This window comes from Haliotis rufescens, unplaced genomic scaffold, assembly GCF_023055435.1.
Source record: "Haliotis rufescens isolate VD_foot unplaced genomic scaffold, xgHalRufe1.0.p SCAF_11, whole genome shotgun sequence".
NCBI lineage: Eukaryota > Metazoa > Mollusca > Gastropoda > Lepetellida > Haliotidae > Haliotis > Haliotis rufescens.
Window position 1 is genome coordinate 32994454 of NW_025963791.1, and position 22548 is coordinate 33017001.

At 39.8% G+C, this 22548-nt stretch overlaps 2 protein-coding genes across 2 annotated transcripts in view; both read right to left on the minus strand.

The window, feature by feature from the left end:
- Positions 1–5447, minus strand: part of LOC124132486 (tripartite motif-containing protein 2-like) — a 77253-nt gene extending 71806 nt beyond the window's left edge. Inside the window, exon 1 of the mRNA XM_048392599.1 lies at positions 5407–5447. The gene's annotated coding sequence lies outside the window, so the exon portion shown is untranslated. The remainder of the gene's footprint in view (positions 1–5406) is intronic.
- Positions 99–6939, minus strand: LOC124132492 (tripartite motif-containing protein 3-like). Its single transcript, XM_046496418.2, has 3 exons — positions 6847–6939; positions 3998–4295; positions 99–3117 (listed from the first exon to the last, which is right to left on the minus strand). The coding sequence occupies exons 1-3, from the start codon at positions 6847–6849 to the stop codon at positions 1511–1513; spliced, it is 1908 nt and encodes a 635-aa protein (XP_046352374.2). The 5' UTR covers positions 6850–6939; the 3' UTR covers positions 99–1510.
- Between the last annotated feature and the right edge of the window lie 15609 nt (positions 6940–22548).

Sequence of the window (22548 nt, forward strand, 5' to 3'; positions counted from 1 at the left end):
ACTGGTCTGCAAAACATTGTGACGCAACTTTAATGTAAATAATTTACTTCAATATTTGTTGCGTTTATGGAGGTGTAAGTACATGACAGACAAAGGTATAGTGTCATGTTTTTTATTTGTGAAAAATACATTCTGCTCTTGCTGAGTGTCAATGCTATTTAAAACGATCCAATGATTATGTGTGCGGTACAAATAAGTAAAAGAAATCGATTGAAGTTTTCTTTCAATGATTTCAATGATTTTATTTAAACTAGGGGCTATGCATATCACGGGCGAGCCACCGCGAATTCCTACGACATCACGCAAGTAGTTCGCTATTGGGCGTGGGCTAATGTTATTTTAGGTTAAACAATCTAATGCAACGGACTCACTTGCAATTTATTTATTTAAGAATTAACTTCAATATTTATTGTGTTTATGGAGGTATAAATCTAAAAAAGCTTGTGTGCATACAACGCGTTCACTTGTTACATACAATCTCCGTATAAAACGCAAAGTGTGCATACGCCTCTAAGCAAAAAAATACATTTTACAAGTCAACAATAACAACTTCATCAAGACATTAACACAAACAAAGAGTAGACTAATCAAACTATGTGACATTGTACAGCGCAATAGTGCAACACAAGATCTACCAATTCTATTATCAGCCTGTCATGAAACAAATCCGAGGGTTTGCGTGGCCTAATGTTTGTTCAGTTTATGCAGAGTAAACTAAATCTATTTTATGGTCTCTGATTATGGAGCTGACACACAAAAATAATTTCATTTTTAGCCAAACAATAACATGGGATCACTTACAGTTTATTTTTTGACAATTGCCTACAACACTATTATAATCAGTATAGATATGGACACAATTACACAATTGTAGAAGTGTTCCTCCGTACAGGAGCTATTTGTTATTAAGTGGCTCGCCATAACGTTCCACAAGACAAACTTCATGACATCGCAAACATCCTACATGGAACACCCTATCTACTATCTAGTAAAGTAAAACCATTCTATGACCAGGGTGCAGTGGACCACGTACCTAGCATGCTACTGACTGGACCTGGGACGAGTCCAAATCTACAGCCCGGGTAACCAGCCCGACCCGGGAACCCACTGATGGTCTCAAGAGTTGGGAACTCATTAGTGTCATTAAACAATATATCAAGTGACCATCCACAGGTCCAAGTAGTCATGTGAGCACTTCAATACAAGTAAACCATATCATATCCACTAAGAATAGAGTGAAGTATTGGTATCTCTTGAGCATATTGGGATCAAACCAAAGGCTTTTCGCCTTCCCGGCCGACACCGTACTTACTAGAACACGGAGGCGATTTAATAAAGAGAACCAGGTTGCTAAACACATAATGTGAAGTGTAATGATGTGGAAATAATGTCTTTGGATACACCTTTGTATGATCATTCACACCCCAATCGGAAGAGTCCATATTGAGTTGTTATAGTGAATTTAACACCAGTGATAGTGATGATTGAAATCCTGCAATTATTGATGTGACTACATGAAGTTGACTTCGTGTGTCTGACCTCCACCACAAACATACAGTGTGTCATGTCTATCGACATACAATCCCCATGGATCACAGCCAATGTCTTTATGACCTGTGACATAATCCCCTGTCTCTGTCAGCCGTATCACCTTGTTGCTGTCTGCAAGCAGGATGTCTCCTGTTGGAGTAGTTGAGATACCATAAGGGATGATTGCTCTGTCTCCAGTAGGGGCGTATCTCCACACAACATCCCCCTCTGACGTCACACATGTCACAGACTGCTCCTGACTGTCAGACACGAGTATGTTGCCCTTGTTGGTGACACACATGTACCAGGGGTAGGTAAACAGTGTATCATTGTTGTGTGTAGTAACTGACCTCAGCACGTGTCCCGCTATGTCCAGGATATCAACACAGACCCGACAACCTGATACTAGAGATGAAGGACTCAGAACAGCGAGACTGTAGTAGTCCTTCCTTGTTGTGATGGTTGAGAGCAGCACCAGGTCAGGGGTCACTTCTACTGTTACAATCTGACTGGAGTTAGGGACAGCAACCATCACCTGGTTCTCCTTCAACTGTGTTACACCCCATGGAGAGCCATCCAGGGGAAGTTTACTTTGACACAGTTGATTGTTTCTAGTGTAGAAGGATTTCACACACTTGTTATTGAAGTCAGTGACTACAACTGTCTGTATACCATCTACAACCAGGACTGTGACGTCACGTAGAGCAGGCTCCACCTCATCGCCCGCCATCTTCCCATCTATCACGTCAACTTGCACTGGAGACGGCAGACATGTGCCCTGATCCTGGTGTGTGACGTCAATCCCCCCCAGCTGTAGGTCATCTAGGATGTGCTGGACGTTGTCAGTGTCAGGTGTGAAACTGATGTCATCTATTCTCCGTGTGTCTGCTGTGTCTGTGTCCCTGACATCCCCTACCTCTACAGCCCCCGACTCCCAGGCCTGATTCGCGTCATACAGGTCCATCTCACAGTCTGATACCAAGGCCTGGTCAATGAACTCACAATGTTGTCTGTACATCTGCATCTCAATCTCTTCAAGCTTAACATCTGCTTTAAGTTCCTTTGTTTGTTTGTCTGTAATATCTTTGACTTCGTTCATCAGCTGTTTTTCTTTCTGCTTGATGTTGGCTATGGCTCTCTCAACAGCAGATTTAATGTGATTTTCTACTGCTATTTTGTTTTTCTCAATTCCGCTAACAATTGTTTCTTTTCTATGTATTTTCTTTGATAACTGTTTAGCATGCTTTCTTAAATGGTATTTCAGGTTTGGCAACATTGACTGAATGGTAATGACAGACTCACATTTCCTATGGTAAATAACACAACATGTCTGACACACAGCTTTGTTGCAGTCTTTACACACAAGCTTTATAACCTCATCCTTATGTTCCCTGCACATGACCTTGCGTCTCCTCTTCACCTTGACCTCTCCTGAAAGGTCACAGATTTCATGGTCATGTGATGCTGGACTTGCACCATGCATCTTGACACATCTCTCGCAGAGGGACACTTGACACTCAGAACACCATGAGGCTCCCGGAGTTGTCTCCCCTAACTTCTCACACACTGAGCAACATGAAGCGGAACCTGTAAGTGGACATGTCTATAGTTATTTGACATATCATAACAATATTCATATAAATAAGAAGATTGAGAATACAGGTAAAATCACCCCCTCTCACCTATTTTCAATGCACGAATAGGGCGGTGGGTGTAGGCTTGGAGATAACGTGTTGGCTCGTCACGCCCGTGGGTTTGATGTGTGAAGCCCATATTGGCATAATTAACAGTGGCGTAAAACTCATTCACCCAGTTATGTACATGTAGTTTCAACAGGTACAATTACTCTTACAAGCGTACAGTTTCGATCACGATTTTCACGGGCGGTAGGGAAGCCTTGTGGTTTAAGTGTTAGCCAGGTTTGATTCCCTACTTGAGTAAAATGTGTGAAGGCCATTTCTGGTGTCCCCAGCAGTGATATCGCTGGAACATTCCTGAAGGCGGCAAAACTACATACTCACTCACTCACTATTATCAACCTGAAACATTCTATCATTACAAATAACCTTTTCATAAACTGTCATTTGTAGATGTTTTCATATAATAATATTTTCAAGTGCTTTATGGATGATCTGAGTATATTTGCATCATGTAAACCGATAATAATCAGTAGGTCAATTAGCATTGCCAGTGCACATTGTCCCGACGTCAAAATATATTGTAAATATTTCTATGCCGTGATTACAGTTGGAGTCATGTTTGTAACAAATGTATATTTTCTGGAGTCGTTTAGTGGAGTCATTGGTATCATTGAACATACTGTGAACAGCAGTACTGTAATTATACTGCATGTTTAAACAAATAATGATTACCCTTTAACATGTTTTTTTTATTTCAAACATGATTCTTATTAATAGATTTCAGTTTGTGAAATGAATGGGTAATTCATAATATAATAAACCAATACCTGTTTCGACAACGTCAGCTTGTGTGTCAATCAGCCCCTGTATAATGATGCTGGGTTTAATCTGCCCCGCCCACTCCTCCACTTGCCGGCTGGGGTCGGGGACATTGGTATCTTGTCGACAGAAGGCACAGGGGATCGTCTTGGACTGTACGGCATCTGGTCTGGTTTGGATGTATCCTGTGACACATTTCCTGCAGAATGTGTGATCACACCTCAGTGTACAGGGGTCTGTGTACAGGTCTGTGCAGATCACACAGGTGAGGAATTCCATTACTTTGTCAGCTCGTGACGTCGCCATCTGTAAAACAAAAATAACTGTTCACTTTTTTTAGAAATAGTTTCAGCTGAAGTTGTTCCGTCTTTGTAATGGCGTTACATGTGTTTTGTTTGAGGCAATAACATTTCTTGAGTGCGACTTCCATATCAAGCTGACACGCGATGATATAACTGAAATACTGCCTTAAGCGGCATAACACCAAACACATTCAACCCATCAGTAGCTTGTGTGCACCACTAAGTATGCTGAGACGCCTCTGTAAATCCATGTCGAATGAGTCGTTAACATCTCATTTCTTGTAACACAAATGACCATATCGACCAATCCATAGTGCTACAGGAATAACAGATTCTACATATCGTGACTTCATGTCAAACAAGGTGTTTGAGAAGCGCGTGTCTATGTAATTGTTTATACTATTGTTTCAATAAAATATGTTCCTACATTATAGTTTTTTTTATGAATTCTGTCATAAGAACAAGCTCGATCGTTGTTTCCACTCAATAAAGGATTTACCTTGAATAAATGAACCGAAACTGAATATATGAATGTATTTTGATCATGTTAGATGAGATTTGATGTCAACTTCTCTCATGTAGATGAGGCAGTAAACTGTCGTCATTGATTCAAATGTGCATTTGTTTTTATATAATGAAAGCTAACTCTAAAACAACTACCAATAGGGTCCTGTATTAGTGACCTGTAATCCACCTCCGTCAACACCAACCAAGCCTTGATTTACTGATAATGGACACGCCCCCTCACAGTCACAATACAAGGGGGGTAACTGTGAACGTTAGTATTCAGGACCAAGTCAACACATCTCTATTGTGTCATTTTTACACGTCGACAATGTCAAACATTTGTAAAACCCATAACAATAAAAGAAATTGAATTCAATATACTTTACATTTTTGTATTACCTTGGGGTCAACAATTTCTACTTTCGGTTTCTCTTCCTTTGATGTTTCTTGTGTTTACATAACTAAATTAAAGAAACGCATACCTTATATAAGTTGATGCTGACCTGAATAAACAGATATACTAGTTCGTCATGTGCACTGTGTTTTAATTGTACGTCCTGGATGCCTTGACATAACCAAATCCCGCCGAGGTACACACCTGTGCTAACCTGTGCCTACCTGTCCCTTCCGCATGACGTACGAGGGAGGTAACTCCGAAATATCGACTAGTGGTGATTTATAAGAGATCAAAACTGATGACAACGTAGGTTCCTGGGTCGAATCCAGGATGATTCCTATAACAACTTGAGAGATCGGCACATATCAATATAAACTGACAGTACACACTCTAAACAGTATTTTTGTAATATCCTAAGATGTTATACACACTCGTTTGACGTTTATGTCAGCACAAGAAATAAAAGGTTACATGCGCGAGGGAGCGTTTGGACAAGCAGCTATATACCAGTTGTGGTGATTCACATGACTTAAATGTTTTAGATATGAAATATGCCACAGATAAGTTAACTCTTTCTAACATGAAACGTAAATATAAATCTGACCAGTATTTCTAAGTAATGTTAACTGGCAGATCAAAACACTGTCATGTAAACATCTTAATCTCGAGAAACATGTAGGTGTTATACCACTCTTACACCAGCAGGATTCCTGGGGTCTCCGCATGTTGTAAAAATAAATTTATAAAGTCATATATACTGTTGTGGTCAAAAGCTTCAGATCACTAAGCGAAGTCACAGATTTTAATGTCAGATATGTTCACTGCATGCTGAATAATCTCTTGTTTCGTTTTACTTGAACACAAAACCTGCATATGTGGCACGTGCGATACCCTACAGGTAATCTCTTACTAGTTTCCCTCAGTACGTATGGGGACTAATGTTTAGCCTCTGATACTATAAGCATGAAAGCATTTACTGATTTCAATACACGAGATTTAACGTATATATTTACGTGTTTTACTATTCCTTCATGATTAATTGATAAAATGATAAATTTCCCTGATCGAGTTTGGATCTGTGCGATGAAGGAATATCCCTATTTACTTTTACTGGACGGTGTTCATTTCCATATATGTATGGACATCCCATGACTCTAGGTGACTGAAACATGCTGACACGAACACATGACACACCCAACGCAACTGATGAACGAAAGATGTTTTATGTTGTTTTCGTAAATGTTCTGACGTCCTTCCTTGTCTCATGTTTTCTTGACCTACTAACTTCACAGTACATATCAATTTTACTAAAGTGAGAAAACCGTTTCCATATTCAAAAGAAATCTAGTCATTTACAATTCCGACAATATGATGATCATGTGTTTAGTAATCACTATCAAATAGTGATGACACCAGGTGTTCGTAAAAAGGTGAGCGTATCCTGCCCCACCAGTAGCACCCGTCACAAACACATGCAAAGGCACGTCAGTTGTTCACTTGAAATACACGAGAACATATGGGACAAGTCAAATGATGGAAGTGCATTGGACATTATTATATACATCTATTATATCAGTGAAAATATTTAGATAATTATTAGCCACATTACAGTCTCAATGTGTTAGGTAAAGATATAAAGTGACCAACGTACCATCACCCGCTGTGTAACAAGTCCAAATCAACACCAAAAGAGAGATTTTATCTGAAACATACAAACACTATAAAAAAAATGTGATAACCATGCGAATATGAAACATAAATTACACATCACTGTCTTCATACATGATCAATATCCTGTTGTAACAAGGATCCATGTATACCAGAAATAACTTGACCAACCTGGAGCAATCACCCCGTCTCGATCAATGGCACAGTTACATGTAAAATTGCCTCGTCTGTTTGAATACGAAAGGGCACATATGTCAAGAGTCGATCTTTTGGCGGGTTTGATGTATTTCGTATTTTGTGATCTGTCAGGCGTTTGTTTTTGGTTTCAATTTCTATAATGTTTAGATTCTAAAGAAACCATAACAAATGTCAGGTTTAAACACATTGAGGCACCTAAACGCTATGATATGTAGTTGGAATATTAATGAGTGCGGCATTTACCTCATCATATCACTGGTATCTCATTACAGTGTATCCGTGTATCATGTTAATCAAGTTGACGACAGGCCTGCGGACAACAGACACACCAACCGGCAGATATGTATTATGTATACTAATAACAAGTGCGCTGACCAATGTGTTTGTATGTATTAAGTGATGAAATACCGTATTTCTCTTAAAATATAAAACCGGTATCCCACTCCAGTGAGTGAGTGAGTGAGTAAGTGCGTGAGTGCGTGAGTGCGTGAGTGCTTGCGTGAGTGCGTGTGTGCGTGTGTGCGTGCGTGCTTGTGTGCGTGCGTGCGTGCGTGCGTGCGTGCGTGAGTGAGTGAGTGAGTGAGTGACACGAGAAATGGACTTCACATATTGTACCCATGTCGGGAATCGAACCCGGGTCTTCGGCGTGACGAGCAAACGCTTTAACTACTAGGCTACCCGATCGCCCCTCACTCCAGTGAAGTAACACTCTATGGCTGAACGATTTTACATCTGCCTCATTTCTCATCATTTCTCTTTGAAATATCAACTATGTCAGGTCACTTGAAAATACAAATATTCACTATTTATTCCCACGCTATATACCACTGCACATTCATAACCCTTGACACCAGGCTTATTTATATCCAATCAGCATACATTGTGCAGAGACGGGGTCATTGTGTCCCTTGATGTCGTAAATATCATACAGGTAATACCTGTTCTACTGCATCTATGTAGGTGAGGAAACAATATCACGTGACAGATAAATCACTTCCGTGTCAGCTCAGTCCAGCGTTATCAGGGATTGAGACAAGCACTCTACACATTCTTTGTGAAAAGTGAATGAAGCCTTCATAGAATAACTTCGTGTGAATGTTAAATGTATATCTTTTCATCTTTTAAAATCGTGCAGAGTTGCTTTGGCTGTAAATTGATAACAATATCCCGTTTACACCTGTAATGATCTAAACAGTAAATGGTTCTTTTGCTCAATTTCACCAATGACAGTGTGTTCCTTGTCAGCTGTCACACAACACAATCAGCTAATTGAACAACAGAGCCTCTTCTAAACAAGTATACATGTATTTTCAGATTGTGCAACGACATTCTAAACCTACAGATGTAATATGTACATTCATGGATGTAAATGTGATTTAAGTAGCATACCTGGAAATAAATTAAGATGTTGACTTTGAATCATGACAAGACTGCGTAAACATATCATCCTGTCTTTGCTTTAAATTCCACACACAAACATTCTCATTACCAATATAACATGAAATCTTTATCCAAGGTAAATACAATCATACAAATAGTAAATCCTTAAACTCTGATACCCAAGTTCGTTGGCCATTATTGTCTGAACGTTTGAGCATGAAGTAAAATTGATGCGGAATCGATTACAATCCGTCCTCCACTATATATTCCAATTACAACGCTACATTGACTAAACGCTGCATACAATCACGTCCAGTTCGTCCTTGTACTGCCTTATTAGGGGCAAATATATCAATACAAAGACGTCTCTTTAAATACATGTTCTGAATTTTAATGTTGTAATATTGTGTACCCAATATTTCAGACACATATAATGACATTTGAGAAATGGTTCCATCAATTAATATCTCATTTAAGAAATAAACGACTGCGTCCCTCATGGTTTATTCACCCTGCAGTATGTTATTGTACGATAAACAATATTTCTTAAATAATGTACAATTTTAATAACCCCAATTGCAAAGGTCGATGGGACAGTCTAGTGGTAATTGGCAGACCATGTGGGGAACATACATGTTCGGAACAATCAATTTTGTTTGAGGTGGGATAGTAGATGGACTATTTTTCTGAAAAACTAATCCAGTCAGTCAGTTTCTAGAATAGAAAACGTTCGTCCATATTGGCATATGGCACTTTTTGCCAGGCGAAATCAATTCACACAACTGTTTAATAGGCATTTTAAACAAGTTGACGGATGAAAAAGAAGATATAATTTATGGATAACAATGTCATAGGTCATAGGTCTTTGCCATCGGCTTTGACTCGTCTTGCGCACACCTACATATTTTACTGTGTGTGCATTAGAACGGCTAAAATGACAATGTTGGATGTTGAAATGTTGTCAGAGTATTTCCGGTATTCAGCAACATTGTCAGATCCGTGTCTATTATACCTGTTATTTTGATCGCTTTGTGAGTTCATAAAGGCCTGTGTTTTTGGAAAATGTTCAGTATATGAACTCTTGAGACTATGACTTCAAATTGTGAACCTACTTTGCGCATGTTTTATCAGTTGTATTCAATTAAAGGGAGTTAGGTTTATTTATGATTTAATTTCGTCTACCCACTCCCTTTGAACCTGAGCAAAGAGGTGTGAAACACAACACACATAGTAATATGGGTATCCTAATAAAGACTACGTCATGCGTGACTGACGTTACACTGTTATATCTTTCATATTCATATACCTCCATGAACTAACAGATTTATGATGGTTATGTTTTTAATGTTACGTGAATTATGACAAAGTTTTACATATTTTTCAGGAAGGTGTTATCTGGAAAACCCAAGACAACACGCTATTGGCTCGGCGTTACCTTTGGAGTTGATAACCTTTATCGCTGACACCACCTATATATAACGTGCATACCAAGACGTCAAAATGGCCGTGTCCTCCATGTTGTGTGACGTCGTTGATGGCAGGGTAAAGCTTGACGTCAAGGAGGCTGGTCTATCTGATGTCATTGTTTTTGTCATAGATGCTATACCAAATAACAGCCGTTACGGATTTGAAGAACAAGTGCCTGGAAGTCTTTTTATACAAGGAACAACCAGTCATGCCACAGCAAACCTACCTTGAATAACGAACCAAGGTGTATAACACAGTTGAATGAGAACCAGGTGATGGCTGAGGTTCCAAACGCCCGGCAGATGGTAACAGTAGAAGTATATCCTAACCAGGTGATGCTGACCTGAAGATACTCCTTCTTCGTGGTTTGAGATCCATCACAACTGATAGCGGGCTGTCGGACCTCGGTTGATATCCTGAATATGTCAGGAAAAGTGTTGAGATCAATCACAACACATGGCAAGCTAGACCTGTTTCATTTTCCCTTTCTGTCTTAGTATGAAGGGCAAGGACAGGATTCTAGTGTCAGACTGGAAGAAGTCTTTGACCTGCGTAACGTCAGAGTGGAATATCCTGCGGGAGTACGTTCCTGTACGAGACAGGTCTCTGTCCTGGCCTTCAGGCATCACAACTACCAGTACAGGGGATACCCTGCTTGCAGACGGGCGCCGAAACCAGCTGATCCAACTGACGGAGGCGGAGAAGTTTGTCAGTCATGTGATCACATCACAAGCTGAGGTTGACGATTTACGGGTATACGTGAAGTGAAGAATTGTTCCTTGTGTGTTTGCGATGGGTCTGGAGTCAACATAATCCCGTTACCCCGTGACTGAATATACAGTGACGTGGAAGATATCGAGAACGGTAATAACTTAGGTACGTCATAATATTCTATTCTGCTTCTCCTTCCTTCTTTCTGCCTACTGTACATATTGTAATTGGATTTTGTAAATATTATGGAGAGGGTGTTCTAATTTGGACAACTGGTACCATATCCATTTTACTACAATGTATTGTGAATAGAATATGTTTAAAACAAGTAATTGTTTGACATCATTATGCATGTATGATTCTGAATTGAAACCATCAACTCACAACTCTTGCACTAAGATTACGAATCTTCTATCGTGTATGTTTGAGGCAGTATACGGGTATATCCCCACTTTTCATAACTTTCTGTTCTTGTAAAGGTTGGATCCAATATTCTAAATTCCCCTTTATGTCCTTTTAGGCAGGGGAAATTGTATGGTTTCCCTGAAAAATATACTTGTATACGAATGGTGACTTGCCTTTCCCTTGCTCTATCCACCTTTTTAATCAAATAAAGTATCCTTGTATATTTTGTTTAATATTCATTTCTGTTAACTTTATCCGAATTTCATTTAAAGTTTCTAAAGTATTTAATTTTGATTCTATGTTTCTTTAACTTGACTCATTTTGTTTTGTATTGTTGCGTAGGAAAAGTGTTTCCCCTCTCATGTTTGACAAGAAAGCCTTGTCTTTATACTTGTCGATTACACAGTTTATTTATCTTCTTTATCAAGTTATAACATAATTATTCTTTTACTGCAACAATTGATTTTTGGAAAGAACCGTTTTCGCTCTGCATTCTTATAGCGATATAGTAACTGAAATTACTAAATGATCTGAATGAATATTAGGGGTATGTCACTACTGCAGTGTACATTAATGTATGGGATGTAATATAAAATGCAACTTGTTTTTAGTGGTTAGCTTGCCACCGCGTGTATTGCTTGTCAAATGGGGTCAATGTCATCTTTTAAATTCAGCGAATACACATTTCAAGGTGCTTCCGTTTCGGCTTTAGGATTATTGTTATGTTTGTAGTGATGCACAAGGCTCGAAAACCCACAATAAACTACCATCAAGTTACTAGGAAAGGGTCTAAGCATGCGGCCATTTTAATTTTCTCATGGTTGGATATGTACGGTTATAGATAATCTCTCCCAAAAGGTGTCTTTTGATATCAAATATATCAACAAGAATCAATAAAAGTTTAAATCTCAAAGGCTTGACAGTGAGATAGGATTTCCTGGCGCTGCATTGATATAGAATGTGGATCAACTCTCAGTGCATCACGATGGTTGGCAATAACCGCATCCATCAAGGTCTTCACACTGGCATTAGGGGAAATGCTATCCATGGCTGAATGTATATTTTATCCAAAACATTTCGATCCAAATCAATAATCACAAGACAACTATAATAAAGTTAGTGCATAACATAGTCATATGTTTTTGAGTGAATATATTTGCTCAGACATTTAAGGTATTCTAACAATCAAAGTACATTGACAATAGTCAACGTAAGTATTATGGCATATGCACGTAGGTGTATAATGGTCTATTATTTTGTTAATATCCTATCAATATCAAATATTCGCATCAAACAAAACCCCGACACTCCCAATGCCTCGCATCCCAATGCTGAATTCTATGATTCCACTATGTCCACCTACTTCTGCATCTAATGCATCCTTTTTAGGACTGATGGCAGTAATAGCTATAGTTATTGTATTCATGTTCTTATTCTGTGATGGACAGTTTGACTCAGAGATGGCTCTTGAAAATATGTTGAAATATTCTTCTATGATTTGAACATGCCACCATCGTGAAAGTAAACTGAAAAATGTTCACCTTTTCAGCTTGTAAACAGTAATAAGTAGTGTCTCCAGTGTGAAAAAGGTACAGATAACCAGCTTCAGAGACATTAAGTGGTTCAGTTGACCGTGACGTCATGGTAACTAATGACATCACAATGCTCCTCAAAGCATTGTGATGCATTTTCAACGCAGCGATATCTCTTGTGTAAACCAGTTATGGATTAAAATAAGCAGACGACAGACTGTTATCAGGGGTTTTTTTCATTTGTCAAAAAATATATTTTTACCCGTGCTATGTACAAATGATATTTTAAATGAATCTAATGATTATATGTGTGACACAAAAATTAGTAAAAATAATTCATTGAAGTTTCCATTCATTAATTTTATTTGAACTGGAGGCTATGCATATCACGGGCCAGACACTGGAAAGTCCTACTACGTCTTGCAAGTAGTTCGCTGGTGGGCGTGGACTAATTTCTTTAGGTTAACCAATCAAATGCCATGGAATCACTTGCACTCACAATCATGGAATAAATTCAAAGGCTTCTTATCTAGTCATTAACACAAAAAGACTGTAGACGATTCAACATCCGATTGGGAATTGTTTTACTGGAGCCGAAGCAAAAAACGCTATGTACGTATAAAACGATCTGGTCATGCATACACTGACGTTGACTGAGGCTTTATTTTTACTCAAACATCTAAAAGTTAGAAGGAATGTATGCATAGTCAGAAAGAAATGCGAACATTAGCGATTGGTAGTTTGTTTGGTTTTAACCATTGTGTTGTTAATGTCATTGTCGTTAACAATATATTCCGTGACTAACCACAGGTCCATGTAGTCCTGTGGTAACCCGGGCCCTACTTAGGACCCCCTCGACCGAGTATCCGAGCTACCCACCCAAGCCCTACTGAAGCACTGACTTCAATGTGTTTATTACAAATAAACCATATCCTATCTTCTAATATATCTATAGGGTAGAGTGACATCGTGGTATCTCTTGAGCACATCGGGATCAAACCATCGACCCTTCGCTTTCCCGTCAGACGCTCTACCTACTAGAACACAGAGGTGGTTTAATGAAGAGAAACAGGCTGCTAAACACATAATGTGAAGTGTAATGATGTGGAAATAAATGTCTGTGTATACACCTTTGTATGATAATTCCCACCCCAATCAGAAGAGACCTGTTTGAGTTGTTATAGTGCAGTTAACACTGATTATTGAATATATGCAATAGTTGATGTGACTACATGAAGTTGATTTAGTGTATCTGACTTTCTTCACACACATACAGTGTGTCATGTCTATCCACATACAATCCTTGTTGATCATAGCCAATGTCCTGATGATCTGTGCCATAATCCCCTGTCTCTGTCAGCTTTACCACATTGTTCTTGCCAGCAACCAGGATGTCTCCTGTCCCGCCATGTCCAGGATATCAACACAGTCCCAAGTACCTGCTGATAGAGATGAAGGACTGCAGTACCCCTTGCGTGTTGTGATGGTAGAGAGCAGTACCAGGTCAGGGGTCACTTCTACAGTTACAATCTGACTGGAGTCAGGGACAGCAACCATTACCTGGTTCTCCTTCAACTGTGTTACACCCCATGGAGAGTCATCCAGGGGAAGTCTACTGTGGCATTTCAAATTGGTTTTTGTGGACAGAGACTTCACACACTTGTTTTCGCTGTCAGTGACTACAGATGCATGTATGCCATTTACAACCAGGACTGTGATGTCACATAGATAAGGCTTCTCTTCATCATCCGCCATCCTCCCATCAATCGTGTCAACCAGCACTGGAGACGTCAGACATGTACCCTGATCCTGGTATGTGACCTCAATCTTCCCCAACTGTAGGTCATCTAGGATGTGCTGGACGTTGTCAGTGTCAGGTGTAAACTTGATGTCATCTATTCTCCGTGTGTCTGCTGTGTCTGTGTCCCTGACATCCCCCAACTCTACAGCCCCCGACTCCCAGGCCTGATACGCGCCATACAGGTCCATCTCACAGTCCGATACCAAGGCCTGGTCAATGAACTCAAAATGTTGTCTGTAAATCTGCACATCAATCTCTTCAACTCTGACATCTGCTTTAAGTTCCTTAGTTTGTTTGTCTGTCATATCTTTGACTTCATTCATCAGTTGTTTTTATTTATGCTTGATTTGACAACTGTTAAGCGTTTTTTTCTCAAGTCGTATTTCATTGTTGGCATCATTGACTGTATGATAACGACAGACTCACATTTCCTGTGGTAGACACGTCTGACACACAGCTTTGTGGCAGTCTTTACAAACAAGCTTTATAACCTCATCCTTGTGTTCCCTGCACACGACCTTGCGCCTCCTCCTCACCTTGACCTCCCCTGAAAGGTCACAGATTTCATGGCTATGTGATGCAGGATTTGCACAATGCATCTTGACACATCTCTCACCATGAGGCTCCCGGAGTTGTCTCCCCTAACTTCTCACACACTGAGCAACATGAAACGGAATCTGTAAGGAACATTTCTATGGTTAGTGGAGCTATCTATATTTTTATAAATTACGAGATAGAAAATTTTAGGAGAAAATATTCCCTTATCTATTTTTAGGTTATGAACAGGATTTTTAATATAGGCTAGTTGAGAAAGTGTTGGCTTGTCAGGGTTATTTGATATTCTTGTGAGTGGGGAATCGGGGTGGATTTTGGGAGCCCAGGATTTGATCGAAAACTAAAAAAATTGAAAGAGAAAATGCTTGAATAAAATAATTTTGCTTCAGACATTGGCTGCCAATAAATAACACTGTTAATATATTGATGTAGACTCACAGTTCTAATCAAAATGAAACCGACCATTTGATATGGGATATTGTATCGAGATTAGTTATTTTTCAGCCCCAGCTACAGAACCTGATATTAAAAAAATAATTTATATATACCTTTGAGCCTTAATTTATATTAAGAACTCAGTACTGGCAATTTCTTTTTTCAGCAATCTGAAGCCTAATTATGTTTTTGAAGAATATTCAGGGAGAAGATATTTTCTTTCGATAACATCCCCACCTAAACCCAACCCCTAAGAATATTAAATAGCTGGGCCCTTACAAATCCCTTTACATATAGTGGAATTTGTAGACATTTTTAGACTTTTGTTTGCAAGAGCATTATCGATCACCTGGTCACAATAACTGTTACATATACTAGTATTAATATACATTATGTACGCATCATATTCAGTGTTAATAATGAACGTGCTTATAAGGAATATCATAGCTAAAATACATATTACACCTTTCTTCCAGTGCTGATGATACAGTAGAAGGCATGTTTTTGACAAACTCGTCTTATGGATAAATGTGTATTTTCTAGTGTTTATTTGGGTCAGTTGTTATCGTTGGAACAGTGTCTTACTGCAATAGTGTAATTATACCCTGTGTTTAAAAAACATCAAATACCATTAAAAGGCACATGTTATCAATACCTGTTTTGACAACACCAGCTTATGTGTAAATCAGCCCCTGTATAATGATGCTGGGTTTGATCTGCCCCGCCCACTCCTCCACTGGCCGGCTCGGGTGGGGGACCTTGGTATCTTGTCGACAGCAGGGACAGGGGATCGTCTTGGACTGTACAGCGTCTTTTCTGGTTTGGATGTATGCAGTGACATATTTCCTGCAGAATGTGTGATCACACCTCAGTGTACAGGGGTCTGTGTACAGTTCCTGGCAGATCACACAAGTGAGGCTTTTTTTTACTTTCTCAATCTGGGATGTCGCCATCTGGGAAACAAGAAATGAGACGTCACATAAATCATTTTCCAATTTTCAAGAAATTAGTTCGTCCGTCCCTGTAATGGGGCAATTTTGGTTGGCACATACTGAAAATATGTTGTTGCGAGCCACTTCGGGCTTACCTTCCGCATCAAGATGACATGGTATTACTGAAATACTGTTCAAAGAGGGATAACACCAAACTCATTCACGTGTTGAGTGCACCATTAAATATGTTGAAACGTCTGTGATTCGATGTCAAACGTGTAGTTTGTCTCTGTCTCTGTTTCTATGCCGAAACAACATCACATGTGAACTACATATTGGTGATCTGTATTATTATCCGACCAGGCAAACCAACTGCTGACATCATGAGCATCGAATCATGGCGTCAGGGTACGATGAGACACATTCTGCCAGGTCTCGCATTGTAATGCACCGTTATAGTTTAAATAGTCGCTATTGTGATAAGCGTTGCTTACTTTACAAACAAGGCGTTTGAGAAACGTGGTGACATTATGAGCATCGAATCACGTCGCCAGGGTACGATGAGACACATTCTGCCTGGTCGTCAAACATTGTAACAAACCGTTCACATTGATTCGCTCTTGTGATAAGCGTTGTTTACTTGACAAACAAGGCGTTTTAGAAACGTGGGTCTAGATCTATATCTTTGTTTATACTTATATTTTAGACTAAACCTTTCTCTCATTATTCTTGAACTCATTCTCGCATTATGTTACTGACTCCGCTATCAGAACAAGCTTGTTGTTTTCACACAATTAAGGATTTACCTTGCAGAGATGAACTAATAATGAATATATGAATTATTGTGACAATTTGAGGTCAGCTTTAATAAATACCAATTCAACTCGCAGGTGTGACATTGTCGACCTTATTCGAAATGCGCACGTTTTTCCTGTTAAATTTGTAAATACTTCCAACAGTCAGTATAAATGAATACATTACGTTAACACAACGCCTTTCTTTACAGTAAATAGAAACGCCCCTTCTTTCACAATACAAGGGAGGTAACTGAACGTTAATATGCGAGACCCAGACGACAACATATCAGATGTCTTTATTTTGACAGTTTTACACACACCTGCGCCAACCTGTCCCTTCCGCATAACCTACAAGCAAGGCAACTGTGAAATCTTGACAAGTGGGCACTCAGAAGCAATCAAAGCTGATTGTCATATCGCAAGATGTTATGCACCGTCGTGTGTGAACATGCATATGTTTGTCAGAACAAGAAGTGACCATGTACCGATTTCACAATTTAGTTCTGTGCGTTCCGATTACTGGGTTATCAAATCAACTCGTGACAATAATATTCCAGAGTGCTGCCCTTCTTAGAAACCCATCATATTGACTTTGTAAAGCAACATTGTATGGAATGTCTACCGTAATAGTATTGAGTGATGATAACGTGCATGACATTGTCAGTCTTCTAATAAAGTCCATCACCGAATATACATATCAAAATACAGTTCAACCCACAGTCCATGTTTTGGCCTTGTTTGTACACAGTCAGATGTATTCACAAGGAAGTGTTCAGTATAATACAGAGAAGGGACTGGGATTGTGTGAAGCCAAAGTCATTAAAGCGGCAGTAAAAGAGTTCCCTGACGACCGATCAAAAGTACAGCGGGATGTGGAAACAGTATCGTGGAGACGGAAATGATTTTATTTCTTTTGCATACTGACATTTGTAGTACGTACTAATGAATCCTGATTCGTTGACGCGAACATGCGCAGAGGGCACAGCGAATACCATGCTCTAAAATGAGTCTCTGAAATGATTCTGTAAAGGCTTTTATCATTAAGATTCACCTGTGCTGTTGGGTTATTGCGTTTCGTGGCATTATCCGTACAGTATAAGTGCCTTATCCGTGCATTAATCATGCAATACCCGTATATTATCTGTGCATTATCCATACAATATCCGTGCATTATCCGTACAGTATCCGTGCATTATCCGTATATTACTCGTGCACTTTCCGTGAATTATTAGTACAGTATATGTACATTATCCGTGCATTATCCGCACATAATCCGTACATTATCTGTACATTATCCGTACATTATCAATTCATTATCCGTACAGTATCTGTACACTATCCATACAGTATCCGTACATTATCCGTACAGTATCCGTACATTTTACCGTTTCTGCCTCTACTTTGAGCAGTATTTCTGGTAAATCACAGGGTGCTTTAAGGAGGAAAGCCCAAAGTGATGAATGTTTCCACGGTTTAGTGTCATCACATCTCTGGGTCTCTTCAGCTTCAACTTTTCTCGCCTCCTATTCAGAATGGTGCAGCTTCTCATTGTCACAGTTTGTATAGCGGTGTTTACTTTCGTTTTTTTTATACATCCAGGTGAAGTTTTGCGTTAGGACTGAGACAAAATATGAATTATGATGTATTTATGATTTGGCTGTTGATTTAGTTATTCTATATGTACCTTTTCGACATCCATGTGTATACTTATTTCGACTCAAAATCTTAATATTCACAAAAGTACATAAATTGGTTTCACTTGAATTAGTTTGTGTCTTGATGGACGTCAATGCGCCCAGTGGTAAGTAACAATGTGAACGCGTTCCAACAGACAGCCATTTACATTTTCAACTTATGCCATGTACCAACACTCTGGTAATGGAGGGTGAGTGAGTTTGTTTCAACGCTGAATTTCAGTTTCATCATGGCGTGTAAGCTGGAAAGAAGTGGATTAAACTGTACACGTAGTTAGTTAAGCCTTATTGTCACAATTCTCTCCTTACTCCTTTACATCACTTTCAAGTTTTAAAGGAATGTGACGACCAAAGGCAAACAAATGCCCATCCTAACCAGTATAACATGCCTTACGTATCGTATCATATTTTGAGGAACATTGTGAATGCATGTTTTTCTTTTTCTGGGAGAAGGGTTGTCAGTGTTAGATCAGGTAATCGACAGCGTTTCCGTTGGGAATATTCAGTTAAACCTGCATCGAATTATCGAGTTGATGCATGTTGAGGTTAGTTGGTGTCCTTGTACTATAACTAAAGACTGTTCTGTACAACTTAACCTGAATTATCACATGAAGCAACAGACACTCCTAAATCTTACTAGTCTTGATTCGCCTCCACTGGATACCGGCCTCAGTAAGGATCGAACATAAGATCCTGAGTATCGCCTACCTATGTACGAAAGGCTCCGCTCCATCATACCTTTTGAGCTTAGTAAGGGAATATGTACCATCTAGATACCCCAGATCGACCAGCGTCTCAATGCTCACCATACCACGAACATATGACCACAGACGCTGTTCCTCCACATTTGCTTCCCATTGGAACAATCTACCTCTCACCATCAAATAATACTTGTTCAATCAACCTACTTATTTTTGTAAGTATTGTTTTTGAACACCATAACACCATTTTAGCCTTATTGGCTCACAGTTTAATCGTATGTAACAACAAATATAACTGTATGCATTTTCCTCATATCGAATTAGTAATTGGATTCCGAACAGCTCATCACATATCAATTTCTGTATTAATTTCCTTTTTGGATTTTCCTCTGGATTGTGAACAACAAGTCTTCTCCCTTTCTCGACATATGTAATATCGATGTTGGAAGGATGTACGTTGAAGTTACTGTAAGTTTCAAAATAAATATTTATATTCAAATTAGTTCTTTTCTGTAAGAGTGAATTGGGTTTAGTTTGTCTTTCTCAGAGGCAGGTTGAGTGTAGTTAGACAGTGAGAGTGAAGCCGGCGGGGACGGGATTAGCAATGAATCTACACAATTGTAACCATTTACTTTCAAAACATGGACATCTGGACATTTTGAATCACAGCCACTGAGGTGAGGTGAAATGGTGTTTGACGTCGCGTCCAAGATTATTGCACTCATGCAGCGACGTGAGTGTGTGTGTGTGTGCGTGTGTGTTGTGTTGTGTTGTGCTGTGTTGTGTTGTGTTGTGTGTGTGTTGTGTGTGTGTTGTGTGTGTGTTGTGTGTGTGAGACTATTTGCACCAGTGCAGACTGATGCCGAATTATAGTGCAGGCACACTGATATACCATGCTGCAGTTTAACATGAATACTCACACAATGTACTGACTCCGAGTCGACCAATCCTTAGTTTTAGCTCCTTAATGCCGAGCACCAGGCAGGGTAACAACAAGAACCATATTTTACCGTCATTTGGTATGACGCGCCCGGGGATCGAATCCCAGACGATCCAGCACCAGACCACAGAGGCGGTCACATAGCCACTGAGCACGACATCAACAAAGAGTCTTTTTCTTGATATTCTCTGTGTAATGTAATGTCTATATGTGTAATGTTTGCAAATGCCAAGTGACCAGAATACTGTGGTAAAATCCTAGCACAGAGAAACATATCACCATAACAACTACGGCTATACATGTAGGTTGTCTGCCGCTCCTAAGTCGAGGGTTGTGCCCTGTGTCAACAGTTTATATCTGGTGAGATAGTGACGCTGTTGTCCATAACAGTATTGTGCATGTGGCTACCAGCTGTGTCCTGTGTCAGCAATGTAAATCTGGCGAGATAGTGACGCTGTGGCCTATAACAGTATTGTGCATGTTGCTACCAGCTGTGTCCTGTGTCATCAGTTTATATCTGGAGAGATAGTGACGCTGTCGACTATAACAGTATTGTACATGTGGCGGCCAACAGTGTCCTGTGTCAACAATTTTAATCTGGTGAGATAGTGACGCTGTGGCCTATAACAGAATTGTGCAGGTTGCTACCAGCTGTGCCCTGTGTCACCAGTTTGTATCTGGTGAGAGAGTGACGCTGTGGCCTAATGATATTTTTTGTGCATGTTGCTACCAGCTGTGTCCTGTTTCACCAGTTCATATCTGGTTAGACAGTGACGCTGTGGCCTAATAATATTTTTTGTGCATGTGGCTGCCAGCTGTGTCCTGCATGCAAAAGGATTAAGATCGCCTTCCGTGAGACCCATTGTGCTGGACGAAGGTTTGATGGTGGCTGAATATGAAACAAACAAGAAGTGGTTATTCGATCTTGTTGTTTTTGATACGGTTATCAAAATCGATATTACATGCTTCCCTTTAATGAGTACCTCACAACAGGTGAGGTGCACATTCGCAATTTCAGAGTGAAGCAGGTATTGCCATGATAAGTTTGCATAATCACAGATTGGTTACTTTGATAATGGGATCGGACGTTACATCCCAGACCCCCAGGCCTCATTCGCGTCCTACGGGATCATCGTAAATCTGATACAAAGGTCAGTTGAAACAAGATCATCAGGCCAGTCACATACAAAGGTCAATGGAGACAGGATTACCAGGCCAGTCACATACAAAGGTCAATGGAGACAGGACCACCAGGCCAGTCACACACAAAGGTCAATGGAGACAGGATCACAAGGCCAGTCACATACAAAGGTCAATGGAGACAGGATCACCAGGCAAGTCACATACAAAGGTCAATGGAGACAGGATCACCAGGCAAGTCACATACAAAGGTCAATGGAGACAGGATTACCAGGTCAGTCACATACAAAGTTCAATGGAGACAGGATCACCAGGCCAGTCACATACAAAGGTCAATGGAGACAGGATCACCAGGCCAGTCATATACAAAGGTCAATGGAGACAGGATCACCAGGCCAGTCACATACTACAAAGGTCAATGGAGACAGGATCACCAGGCCAGTCACATACAAAGGTCAATGGAGACAGGATCACCAGGCCAGTCACATACAAAGGTCAATGGAGACAGGATCACCAGGCCAGTCACATACAAAGGTCAATGGAAACAGGATCACAGCACAGTCCGCTACTAAAATCTTTTCATACAGAGATCAGTAGAGACAGCATCACTGAAAAGTCTGATACAGAATCTGATACAATGGAGATAGGATCACTGTACAGTTTCATTGAAAAACCCTTTCATACAAGATTGTTGTACAGTCCGATAATACGGCATTGTCTTACAGGATCATCATAGTCCGGTACAAAGGTAAGGTCATACAAAATTGTTGTACAGTCCGATACAAAGGTCAGATGAGACAGTGTCATCATCACAGTCTGATACAGAGACCAGTTGAGAAAGGATCCCTGTACAGTCTGATTAAAAAATATTTTCATAGAGGATTATCGTACTGTCTGATAATAAGGCATTGTCATTCAGGATCATCATACAGTCCAGTGCAAAGGTCAGGTCATAAAGGATCACCGTACAGTCAAGTGCAAAGGTCTGACCATACAG

Excerpts from the sequence above, each read along its gene's own strand:
- LOC124132492 (XM_046496418.2), bottom strand. Across the intron at positions 3,118-3,997 it reads AGCTGACGTTGTCGAAACAG|GTTCCGCTTCATGTTGCTCA; the intron begins GTATTGGTTTAT and ends GTCCACTTACAG.